General features: G+C 34.4%; 1 protein-coding gene across 4 annotated transcripts in view; it reads left to right on the top strand.

Moving 5' to 3' along the window:
* OXR1 (oxidation resistance 1) overlaps positions 1-12,766 on the top strand; it is a 105,030-nt gene that overhangs the window by 73,266 nt on the left and 18,998 nt on the right. For 2 of the 4 annotated variants that reach the window (XM_036754958.1, XM_036754948.1), the window contains exon 9: positions 450-606. In XM_036754958.1, the coding sequence (XP_036610853.1) occupies positions 450-606 (157 nt within the window). Of the gene's footprint in view, positions 1-449; positions 607-10,911; positions 11,112-12,766 lie in introns of those variants that run through there. The other 2 variants (XM_036754974.1, XM_036754968.1) reach the window with 1 other exon arrangement.

Raw genomic sequence — 12,766 nt, 5'->3', positions numbered from 1 at the left:
TTTTTATTTTAACATATGAAGAAACTGAAGCCTAAAAAGGTGAAGTGACATGCTAAGGTAAGTGACAGAGGTGTGACTTGAACCTAAAGTCTTCTGACATTATCTAGCACTCTTTAAACAGCACCTTAAAACATGTAAAGCTTTGTTTCAATTATTTTTAACTTTCATCTATGCAGGCAGTATTTGGGAGGTTTCTCTGGGCAGTTGAGGTTAAGTGACTTGCCCAGAATCACACATCTATTAATTATCTGAGGTCAGAGTTGAACTCTGGTCCTCCTAACTCCAGAGCTGCCTAGCTGCTGCTGCAGACTGTATTTCAGTGTGTATTCTGCACCTAGAGTATTTTCATGTCAGATTTTGTCTTTTGAGAGAATTTCACTTTAGACTTTAGTAGAGGTTGATGTGAGTAATTCTAATGACACCAGTATCTATTGTGCTTAATTTAATAGGACAGATCACTTATATGCATTCTTCATTCAGTGGAGTCCAGAAACATATGCAGAAGATACTGGTGAATTTACTAGAGAACCAGGATTTATAGTGGTAAAGAAAATTGAAGAACCTGAAACTACTGATGATTCTGAAGCTGCAGCCAGAGAGTGGGAGGTAAGGAAAAATTTCAAGATACTTTAATTGTTTTACTTTCCATGGTTATGAAACAAGGAAGTCCAAATGAATTTAGCAGATAATTTTATCTTTTAAAAAGTTATTATTTACTATTGTGTAGATGCTTAATGAGTAAATTAATTTAATACACTTTGTTTTGGTTTAGTTTTTTCCCCCTTATTCTTCCTTTTCTCTAAACTATAATTGGACAACAGTGTAGCACTTAAATTGCCTCCTGAATTTGAGGATATTCCACATTTCAGGGAAGAAAATGAGAATAATATCAACCACTTTTTTGTACCAATTGTCATTTTATCTCTTTTAATGAACTAGATTTCTAGTAATGATGGATTCTAGTCACTCACTCAGCAAGCCTTTATTAAGTACTTACTCTAGCAGTATGTTAGGTGTTAAGGATATAGAGAGAATGGCTAATATATAACAGCCATTCAGTTTATCAACCTTTCTTTTAAGTCAGCTAAACTTAAAATGCTAATATGGAAGAAAGAAACAGGCAAAATTTTTGCTACAACATCAAAAAATTTGTTTACAAAGTAGTTTATATGGAGTAAAGATTTTGTTGGTTGAAGAATATTGACTGTATGCAAGCTAACATCATTAAGCAACATCACATATACTAAACACCTGACCCACCTGTGAGAAATGAGATTCCTATGTTCCTGATCATTAAGGAAATTTATTATACACAGTTAATCTTAAGAATAAGCATTACTAATTTGAAAATGTAAATTTATTATTATTGACTCTTTTTGGACTAATAGAAACCTTTTTACTTTTATTGGATGACAGTTTTTAATTGTTTTGTTGCCTGGACTAATGTCTCATTGCTTGCTGCATTAGAAAATATACAGCAGATACTAAAATGTGATAATAAATGTGTGGTCAAAAACCATTTATCTCTCTCATGTATGTTAGTGCCTGTATTTGTGTGTGTTGGCATTATTTGTATTTTACATACTTAGTCTAATCACTGTATATGCATATGTATTTATACTTGTTCCTTCATTTGAAATCACTAATTATGAGAATATTTAATTCCATTCTGTTTATTATATGCACCATAAATATCAAGTAAGAAACTACATCATAAATGTTCATCGTATTTGTAATTAGTTAAAATTTTTTTAAAGGTTCTTTTCCACCAAAAATGGAACTGATTGTCTTTGGGTGTCATGGAGCTTAGCTTTCTGATTAATTATATTCATTTCGATGCAGTTTTTTTTTGTTTTGTTCATGCAGAAATATGAATGTAAAGAAGGCATGTGTTTGAGTGGAGAAGGGACAAAGATGTTGTTTTGAATGTACATGTAGAGGAAGTGAGTGGCAGAGAGATTTCAGATGATTTAGAATTATGATTCATTTTCAGTGCATTTGTCAATATTTAGGCCTCAAGCTTTTGAGATCATTTGGTATTTTGTTTCACTTTCAGAACAATTACATGTTTGGAGGGGAGAAGTTGTGTAGCACCCTCCAGTTTTGTCTCCTTGTATTCTCTGCCACTAGCAAGAGTAAACTAAAGTCAGCTAAATATAATAAATATTTTGTTGAATTTCCATGCTATAGCAAGAGTACTATTTGACTTTATACCAAAATGACAAGAAGTGGTAGCAATTCTAGAATCATAAAGTCATAAAGAATGCCTTGTTCTTGTTAATGACCATGAACCATGTTTTTTCCACTGTACCATTATGCCTTTCTCTCCACATCATGTCTGTTGGTTTCTTTTGGACTTTTCTGCCTCTCTTATATTTAATGTCTGGGCTGTTAACAAGCCCTGTCTTCCACCATCAAACTGTCACTTTGATCCCTAGCTGCTTCACTATTCCTACTTTCCCACTTACTGGATTGTAAGAGCCTTCGCTCTTTAGCCTCACCTTTTGCATTGTTCATCCATCTGGTCATGTAACTCCCTTGCTCAGAAATCTCCCAACAATTCCCTGTTGCCTCCTGGGTAAAGTTCAACTTCCTCTTACTGGCCTCCCAGGCCTTCACTATGCTCCACTTTTCAGCTTTCTTTTGTTCCTATCCACACATGCAACCTTCAGGCCAAAATGGACAGCCTTTATCCAGAACACACACTGCACTCTCCTCTGTACCTGGTGTGACCTCATTCTTTTCTTTGACTGTCGAAATCCTCCTCCTTTAGAACCCAAATCAGATAGTACTTCCTTCACTAAATCTGCCTTGATCTGCCAGTCAGTAATACCCTTCACCCTTGGACCTCCCATAGTGCATTTTGTTTTGTAACTCTATAATGTATATTGTGTATTTTCTGTTTAGCTTACGTCTGCCTCTCCCAGTAGACTCTAAGTACTTTGAGAGAAAAATGTTTACAATAGTTACATGTCAATAATGAACGTTGTCATTTTTAAGATGGATGTAAAACCTGTGTGGAGCTTTTTTCTTCCAAATTTTCTCTGATCCAAAGGATTCCGGTGTGTCCATTTCAGACGGCTTCCTGATCAACTTAAAGCTATGATCAGTATACTTCTCTGGCCTGACAGGGGAATGGAATTGTATTCCTAGAATGATTTTTTTTTTAGATTAATTGAAGTTTACTTCTCCTTCAAGTGATAAAATCATCATTATTTTAAGCATTTGCGATAAAAATCTAACTGAAATGTATACTTCCTTGCCCTATTGACCTTAGTCATGGCTGCCACTTGTTATTTGTCCTTTGTTTTTGAAGAGCACTAATGACTTGATGGGGTGATGTCTGGACTTGAATGTGAATTGGATTTAAGTGAGACAGAATTGCACAAAGTCATCAGCCTCACTCTTTCTTCTTGAGTCATCAGAGTCCAGTGTCAGGACAAAAGTCAAGACAACTGGCAATGGCCCTGGATGCAGTGGATGACCTTGGTGTGTTTAATGTCCAGCCAAGCTCTAAGCATGCTGTCGTGCTTGTTTCACCTGTCTTTATGGCTTTTGGAACAGATTGTTCTCATCCTCCCATTTTGCCGGGGAAAGTCTTCACATGGTTGGGAAAGATATTTGCCTAACTCACTGATGAGTTTGAGGCCTATTGCTTACCCTCAACCAGGTTTAGCCTGTTTGCTGAGATGATGTAGCTGCTGTGCATACTGGTTGCGTGAATCAGGTGGACACCAAAGGTGGATGAGCAGCACTGAAAAGGGCCCTGCAAGCCTTCACACCAGGTGCTAGGCCTCCTGAACACCCGATACCCTGCCACTTTCTACCTGTGTGATGTTAGGCAAGTCAGTTAAACTCGCAAGCCTCAGTTTTTTTATCTCCTTAGCGTGAAGAAGATTGGAGGGTCTGGGGGAATGGACAAAGACCCAATAGCTGTATGCAAGTGTCTGAAGTGTCTGTATATGGAAGAGGGATTAGACTAGTTTTTCTTGGTCCTGAAAGTGAGGGGGTGAGGATAGAATTTGCAAAGGGATATATTCTGGCTTATTATGAGGGAAAACTTCCTAACAATAAGAACTGTTCAGTAGTAGAATGGACGACCTCAGAAGGTGGTAGATTATACGTCATGGAGGGCTTCAGGTGGTATCTAGAGCCACTTGTCATATGTGTTGTGGATAGGATTCCTGTTCAGGAATGGGGTAGCTTCATTGTTCTCTGAGGTTTCTAACAATTGAGATTTTGTGATTCTGTGACCCTTTCCTGGTTCTGGGTTGCCCATACGCATGTCTGGGTTATAGTTCCAGGGCCTAGCACTAGAACTTAGAGGTGAACAGGAACAGTAGGCCTGGTCACAGTTCCAGAGTGGAGAAGAGAGTCTGTGGTTTCTCACAAGGGTGTAGAAGCCTTGGTCCAACACAGAAAGGAACACTAGTGCTTGTGGCTGCAGGAGAACAAGGTCCCTTCCTGGGTAAAGACCAGAGCACAATTCAGGAAAGCAGTAAACACATTTCTTAGATAATGCTACCTTGGAAGGACCAGAAATATACAGACTCGCAGAATTAACTCTGAAAATAGCACAAAAAACCTTATGCCTGAGACAGTGCCCCCTCCACTTCAGGTGCAGAGTCCTACTTTAACACAAAGTTAAAAGTTAAAAAAAAAAGGCTAGGGAAATGAGGAAACACACAAAAAGAACCTGACCATAAAAAGTTACTGTCGTGACAGGGAAGATCAAGACATAAGCTCCAAAGAAAATGATATCAAAACAGCTACAAGCAGAGCCTCAAAAGGGGAAGAAAATGTAAATTGGATACGAGCCCAACAAGAATTCCTAGAAGAGTTCAAAAAGAATTTTCAAACTCAAATAAGAGAGGCAGAGGAAAAATTGGGAAAAGAAATGAAAGTGAAACAAAAAAAAAAATTATGGAAAGAGAGTCAACAGTTTGGTAAAAGATTAAAATAAGTACTAGAGGAAATAATTACTTACAAAACAAAATTGGCTAACTGGAAAAAGATATATAAAAATCCACTGAAGAAAAGAGCTCCTTAAAAGGTAGAAATGGCCAAATGGAAAAAAGAGGTATAAAAGCTGACCAAGAAAAATAATAACTTAAAAATTAGAATTCGACAAGTGGAAGCTAATGACTCCACAAGACCTCAAGAAACAATAAAAGTCAAAAGAATGGAAAAAAAGAGGAAAATGTGAATTTTCTTACTGGAAAAACAAAACAAAACAAAACACAACTGACCTGAAAAACAGATCAGGAAGAGAAAATTTAAGAATCATTGGATTACCTGAAAGCTATAATCAAAAAAAAAACCCAGCCTAGACGTCATATTTCAAGAAATTATAAAAGAAAACTACCCTGATATCCTAGAACCAGAGGGTAAAGTAGAAATGGAAGGATGGCCATTATCAACATTATTATTCAGTTATTATCCCAGAAATGCTAGCCATTACAGGAAGACAAGAAAAATAAATTGTTACAGTAGTCAGTGAATAAACAAAACTGTCTTTTGTAGACAGGATAATATACTTAGAGAATCAACTAAAAAACTAGTTGAAACAGTTAACTTCAGCAAAATTACAGAATGTAAAATAAACCTACAAAAATCATTAGTATTTCTATATATTACCAACAAAGTCCAGCAGGAAGAGATAGAAAAATTCCATTTAAAATAACTGCTAACAGTATAAAATACTTGGCCATCTACCTGCCAGAACAAACCTACATGAACACAGTTACAAAAGACTTTTCACACAAATAAAGTCAAGTCTAAACAGTTGAAGAAATATTAGTTGGCCAAGCCAGTATAATAAGTATGACAATTCTACCTAACTTAATTTACTTCTTCACTCCCATACCAATCAAACTATCGAAAAATTGTTTTGTAGACCTAGAAAAGAACAATAACAGAATCCATCTGGATGAACAAAAGGTTAAGAATATCGGGAATCAATGAAAAAAAATGTGAAGGAAGGTGGCCCAGCAGTACCAGATCTCAAAATGTATTATAAAGTGATAATCATCAAAACAATCTGGTACTGGCTAAGAAATAGTGTGGTGGATGAGTGGAATAGATTCACTATATAATATACAGTAATAAATGAGCAAAGTAAAATAGTTTTTTTAAAAAAAACTTTTTTGGAGGGGAGAAGGAAGGTCATTTGGGGTTCAGTGACTTGCCCAAGGTCACACAGCTAGTAAATGTGTCGACTCCAGGGCCGGTGCTCTACTCACTGTGCCACCTAGCTGCCCCCCAATAATCTAGTTTTTGATTAACCCAAAGAGTCAAGCTTTTGGGACAAGAATTTAGTACTTGACAAAAATTGCTGGGAAAATAGGCAAGCTGTTTGACAGGAACTTGATATAGACCAACATCTCATACTGTATACCAAATAAGGTCAAAATGAATACATGATTTAGATGTAAATGGTGGTATAAACAAATTAGGGGAGCTTATAATGTTCACCTGTTAGATCTATGAATAAGGAAAGAATTTATGACTAAATAGGAGAGAACATTAAAGCATATAAAATGGATAATTTTGATTGCATTAAGTTAAAAACTTCTTGAAGAAATAATACCAATGTACCCAAGATTAGAAGGAAAGCAGAAAACTGGGTAAAAAAAAATTACAATAAGTTTCTCTGATAAAGGCCTCATTTCTCAAATATATTGAGAACTGAGTCAAATTCTCTAATTGATAAATGGTCAAAGCACATGACAGTTTTCAGATAAAGAAAGCTATAGTCATATGAAAAAATGCTCTCAATCACTATTGATTAGAGAAGTGCACATTGAAAGAACTCTGAGGTACCGGCTCCTATCTGTCAAATTGGCTAATATGACAGAAAAATGTTTGAAGGGATGTGGAAAAATTGGGATACTATGTATTGTTGGTGGAGTTGTGAACTGATCCAATCATTCTGGGGAGCATTTTGGAACTATGCCCTTTAACCAGCAATACCACTACTAGGTCTGTATCCTAAAGAGTTCAAAGGAAAAAGAAAAGGACCTATATTTACAAAAATATTTTTAGCATCTCTTTGTGGTGGCAAACAATTTGAAATTGAAATATCCAGTTGAGGAGTAGCTGAACATTGTGATATATAATTGTGGTGGAAAACTGTTGTGATATAAGAAGTGACTGGCAGGATGCTTTCAGGAAAACTTAGATGAACTAACGCAAAGTGAAATGAGCAGAACCAGGAGAACATTGTTCATAGCAGCAGCAATTTTGTACAGTGATCAACTGTGTGTGATGTAGCTATTATCAGCAATAGTGATCCAAAACAATTCTGAAGGAATTGTGATAAAAAATACTCTCTACCTCCAGAGAAAGAACTGATTGAGTCTGAATACAAATTGAGGCATAATTTGTTTTTTACTTTCTTTATTATTCTTGTTTTTTGCTTTCTTTTGCAACTTGACTAATATGGAAATGTTTTGCATGATTGTACATGTATAAGGAGGGAGGAAGGGAGGGAGGGAAGGAGAGAAATTGGAACTCAAAATTTTAGAAGACAAATGTTTAAAAAGTTTTTATGTGTAATTGAGAGATTTTAAAAGAAAAAGAAAATATGATTCATTGGGCAATTAGTTGCTTATAAATAATAATGTTAACTTCCCTGGATTTTGTTATGTATTGGATATTACTCTTTAACCTAGCCCTTAAAAATTGATAGGAATATTTCTTCTATTACCACATATATTTCTAAACTTCTCTTGATTCTGATTCATGTAGTTAAAATTATTAATTAGTCCTTCCTGTTTAATCTTTTATAATGATCTTTCTTTTGGGCTGTCTTCCCTGTGTTCCTGTTCCCACTCTCAAATACAAATATATAATCCAATATCACTAGTTTGTACCTTAAAATAATATATATTGTTTTACTTGCATTTTTAATTTCTTTTCTGAGCATTGTTTTTGTTTTGGTTTGTGTTGCTATAAATTATCATGTAAATTAGTATACCTAAATATAAACAAGGAAAAATTCATCTTGTTTCATATTGAAGACCTGAGTTCAAATGTGGCCTCAGATACTTAGTAGGCCTGTAACCCCGGACAAGTCACTTAACTTCTGCAGCAGTTTCCTAAGTATAAAATGTGAATAATAATAGTACCTACATCCTAGTTTAAATGAAATAATATTTCTAAACCACTATGCACAGTGCCTGGCACATAGTAGGCACTTAAATACTTAAACTAATCCTTGTTCTCCTCCGTAACTAACTATCCTATTCACCACAGTTGTTCTAAAATTTTTCTCTCTTCAGACTTGCTAAAGCACCCTTTTCCTATGCTTTATCATCTCAGGACCTTACCTGATTCTTTGCCAAGAATATCAAGGCTCTTCACCCTGAGTTTCTTTTCCTCCTCTCACAACACCACTACTTCATCCTCTCTTCTGGTCTGATGGTGAGATACTCCTTTTCCTCACTAAGGCTGACTGGTTGACCTGTATCTTTGGTTCTAACCTTTCCAGTCTTCTCCAGCAGATTTTCCACTCAATCATTTCATCTTTATAGTCTTTGATCTTTCCCTATCTTCTGTTGCCTTCCCTGCTACCCTCAAAATGTTGTGAATCCTTGAAACACACCCACTTAGACAACTGCTAGCTATCACCTTATATTCTCCCTTTCTCCTCTGTGCTCCTTAAAAAAACTATCTTTACTCAGTCGCTTCCACTTTTTCTTAGTCTTTCCAATCCTTTGTTGTGTGGCTTCTGACTTTATTCAACTGGAAACTGCTCTCCAGAGATACCAGTGTAAAGGCTGTGGCTTAATCTTCATTCATCTTGATCTCTCTGCAGTATTTAATACAGTGGACCACCCATTCCTCCTGTATACTTTGTCATTTCTATATTTTTTTGACACTACTCTTTTTTTCCTCATCTTTTTCTTATTTCTTGCTCTTTGTTTCAGATTAGAATTACAGCAGCCGCTCCCAGCTCAGATGCCAGTACTGTTTGGCATTTTTTTCTTTGTAACATTAGTACCTGACACATAGATATAATAAAATGGTAGTTTGTTTCTTATGTAGTTTACTTTTTGCAAAATTATGAAAGAAAGTTGATTTTAACAAATTCAGGTTCACTGCAAATCAAATTGGAGTTTAAAGCTTAAATATATATGCTTCATACCTTTGAATAGATTCACTAGGGCTGTGGATCTTTATATGTTTCCTGTTGATTTAAAACCTTGACTAAGACAATTCCAGAGAACTTGTGATGAAAAATGCTAATCCGTCTCCAGAGAGAGAAGCATACTTTTTTTTACTTTATTTTTCTTGTGGTTTTTGTGTCTATATTTTCTTTTGTAACATGGCTAATATGGAAATATGTTTTGCATGACTTCATGTGTATAATCAAGTGCAATCAATAGCATATTGCTTGCCTTCTTGAGGAGAGGGTAGAGGAAAGAGAACTAAAATTTTTTAAATGAATATGAATTGTTTATATGTAATTGGGAATTAGTTAAAGTAAATATCTAAAATTAAAAAAAAAATAAGTTACAAGCCAGGGCAGGGTAAGGGGGATCTTTGGCTAGTTGCTTTTACTGATTAGAGTTTTTGGGTGTAGCTTAAAACTTTGTTTATATGACTATCCTATAATAAAATCTTAATCATATTTACTCATTTTGCTTTTAGGTTTTTTTGTTTTTTTTTACTTAATAGGTTTTGTTCCTGAGCTTTTCTAATTCAAGGAACATGAGAAAAATAACCTTGATATAGTTAGATTATGAGAAAAGTAACTATGTATTATTAGGGATTCTCTTTATTTTATTTTGCCCTGTTTTTCTCTCTTGGCTAGCTTTATTATATTATGTTCAGTTTGATCTGAATCAATATTAAATATTGTTAAAAATTATAAATTCTATATCAAAATATTAAGGAGGGGTACTCTTTGGAAAATTTTTAATGCCTGGCATCGATAGTTTTTCATAGGTCTGGTTTATTTTGATCAATGGTAAGTTTTATTCACAGTGCCATGACAGTTCATAAATTGTTTGTAATAACCCTTAGGAAACTCAAAACAAATATTTTGCTTTCTCTGCTGGAAAATATTGACTCTGAGGCCTACTTGATTAGCCATAAGATTTGGTAAAAGCCTAACATTTTCTGCAGCTGGATTATGAGTAAGTAGAATAGTGTCAGAGCTTTCTCATTTCTGTGTGCACTTCATGTGATCTAAATAAGATTAGAAAATGCCTTTTGAAAAATAAAAATATTTCGAGAGGGCCAAGTTGGCAAAAAAAAAAACTTCACATTCTTAGGAATTGTGAAACTGAATTTATGTGTAAGTTGGTATAGAGTAGGTTTTTAAGGCATTTTAATATCTTAATATGAGAGAGAAATAACCTGGCATGATGAATAGGGAGAGCTGTCTATGAATCACTTCATGTTCTGTGTCTGACACATACTGTATGAACTGGGATAATTGCATAACCTCCCAATGTTCCAGGCAACTATTTAAGACTAAAAATTGCAGAGCAGGTGCTGATTTGCATCAGTTAAGGGAGTTCCTCATGGGGAGAACTGTATGGTCTGTAAAACAAACAAAATGTGTGTGGTTTCCTATTTCAAATGTAAATATAACAGATTTACTGGTATGCTTAAAAATAACATGTGAAATATAACATTTCTTTGTGTATACTTTTCAGGTTTTCTTTAAAATTCTTTTAAGAATGTTGAAAGTCCTAAATGGATACCTTTAGAAAGTTTATCATATACTCCATTTGGAAATAAATGCTCTGTCTCTTTAAACTTTTTAGCCCTTTCTTTTAACATATGTTACTGTGCAACCAAACTTAAGTATGGTCATTACCTCCCTCCCCTAGTTCTACAATCACCACTCAGGACTAGCTTGGCTGGGATATGACTTACTGATTAGCTCTTTGTCTTGTCAGTCAAGCCTTTGTGTGTAGCAGACTATTTTGTCACTGTAGTGGTGTTCTTCTGTTGGGGATTTTTCTTGGATAGAGAGAATGCTTTTAAAAACAGCTGCCATGTAATTTAACTTAGTTTGCCTTTAAAGGGAAATGTCTCGCCTCTGGTATGGAAAGAAGGGAAGAAGACACCAATCAATTAATCATAAATACAGTCTGGTAAATTTCAGTCAAGCATTTTGATTTTTATACTAGCTTGCTTTCTTGGGGAAATATGGTACAGAATGAGGCACGTTTTCAGAAAGTTTGAGCATAATGTTTAGAAATTGTTAAATTTCATAACTTAAAATGTGCTATCAAATAATCTTGTTACTTTGTTATATGTACCAAAATGTAATGATTCACAGCCAAAAATTTTTATTTTGTAAACATAATTGTTGAGCCAGTCTACAAATAGGAAAAAAAAACTATATCTGAATTTTTGCTTTGATTGATTTTAGTGGCACTTTAAAAACCTTTTCAAAAATTTTCAGTTACCCTCTTTAAAATGTTAAGAATTTTATTTTTTAAAAGAATGCATAAATCTGATTATTCATATTTTGGAATCATAGCATCTTTTAAAGATAATTACTTTATATATCATCATAGCCCAGGATTATCATTAGACTAATGGACTACAGTATAATTCATATATTTAGCTAATGTTTAGAGAAATTATGAGTAGAATATGTAAAGTTAGAATTCTTAGTAACAAGAAATTGTTCCAAAATCTTGTAGTTGTGCAGTTTTTTTAAAAGTCTTTTATAAATATTCAAACCAGAAAAATTTTAAATAATTATTTTGTGATAGAATTTTAATAACATGGGGAATATGTCTTTTTTGGTTTTGGTTTTATTCAAAAGTCCATCATCAGAAATTATATACTAATAGAGCTGAAATAAGTACTTAGAATAGTTAAAGCTAATAAATCTGAATGGTTGGAAAAAGTTCTTTTCTAGTTTTAGCCTTTGTTAAAAACACTTTTACTTTATTGGCATTGTTATACTTTTTTAGCAAATAGTTCAGTCTTGCTTTGATTTGGGATCTTATAGTTTTTATAAACGTCTTGTAAACTAAAAGGTATCATAAACATGTTACTCATTTTCATAGTACTATTAACATAGAAGGTATTTAAGAGAAAACTGAATGAAATCTATGTAGGACTGATTCTAAACAGGATTTTAAAAAAATACTTTCTTGATATTGCTTTATTATCTTAATTATTGCACATGTCATATAAACAGTTTCCAGTTGAAGGTTCTATTTTCATTGAGTTGGTGTTTTTGTGGTATGGGATTTGTTTCCTTTGCTTCTATATTTATTTATTCAGCAGTCATTAGCTCCTTTCCCCATGCAAAACACTGTGCTTGTCTGTATGGATTGTACAAATGGTACTAATAATAACTCGTATTTCTATAGCACTTTGAAGTTGAGGAGTGGTAGGATTTTAATAAGAGTCCATCAGGTTTGGTATAGTCAGTTCTCCTATTTATCCTTATGGAGGAGAAAGATGAATTAAATTGATAAATCGTAGTGTTGATCTACCTTCTCATCTGCCATTGTTTCTCAGAGACCCATTACACAGATCACTGGGTGCTAGTCCTGCCCACTATAATTTCTCCTGCCAGCTTTGTTCAGAGCAGAACTGTCAGGTACTTAAAACTTAAAAGTCTTACCTCTCCCTGAAATAGTCCCTGCCATCAGGGTGCATAATAGATAAAATGTCATTCGAGAGTAGACTAAAAACTGGCATGGATTTGTAATCTCCGCTGCTAAGGAAGCTGAGTTGGGTGGATCATCTGAGCTATATAGTAGGGCTAAAGCCAGTCTGATGT

This window comes from Trichosurus vulpecula, chromosome 1, assembly GCF_011100635.1.
Source record: "Trichosurus vulpecula isolate mTriVul1 chromosome 1, mTriVul1.pri, whole genome shotgun sequence".
Lineage (NCBI taxonomy): Eukaryota > Metazoa > Chordata > Mammalia > Diprotodontia > Phalangeridae > Trichosurus > Trichosurus vulpecula.
The sequence above is the reverse complement of the archived record's forward strand: the minus strand, read 5'-3'. Positions and strand labels throughout refer to the sequence as shown.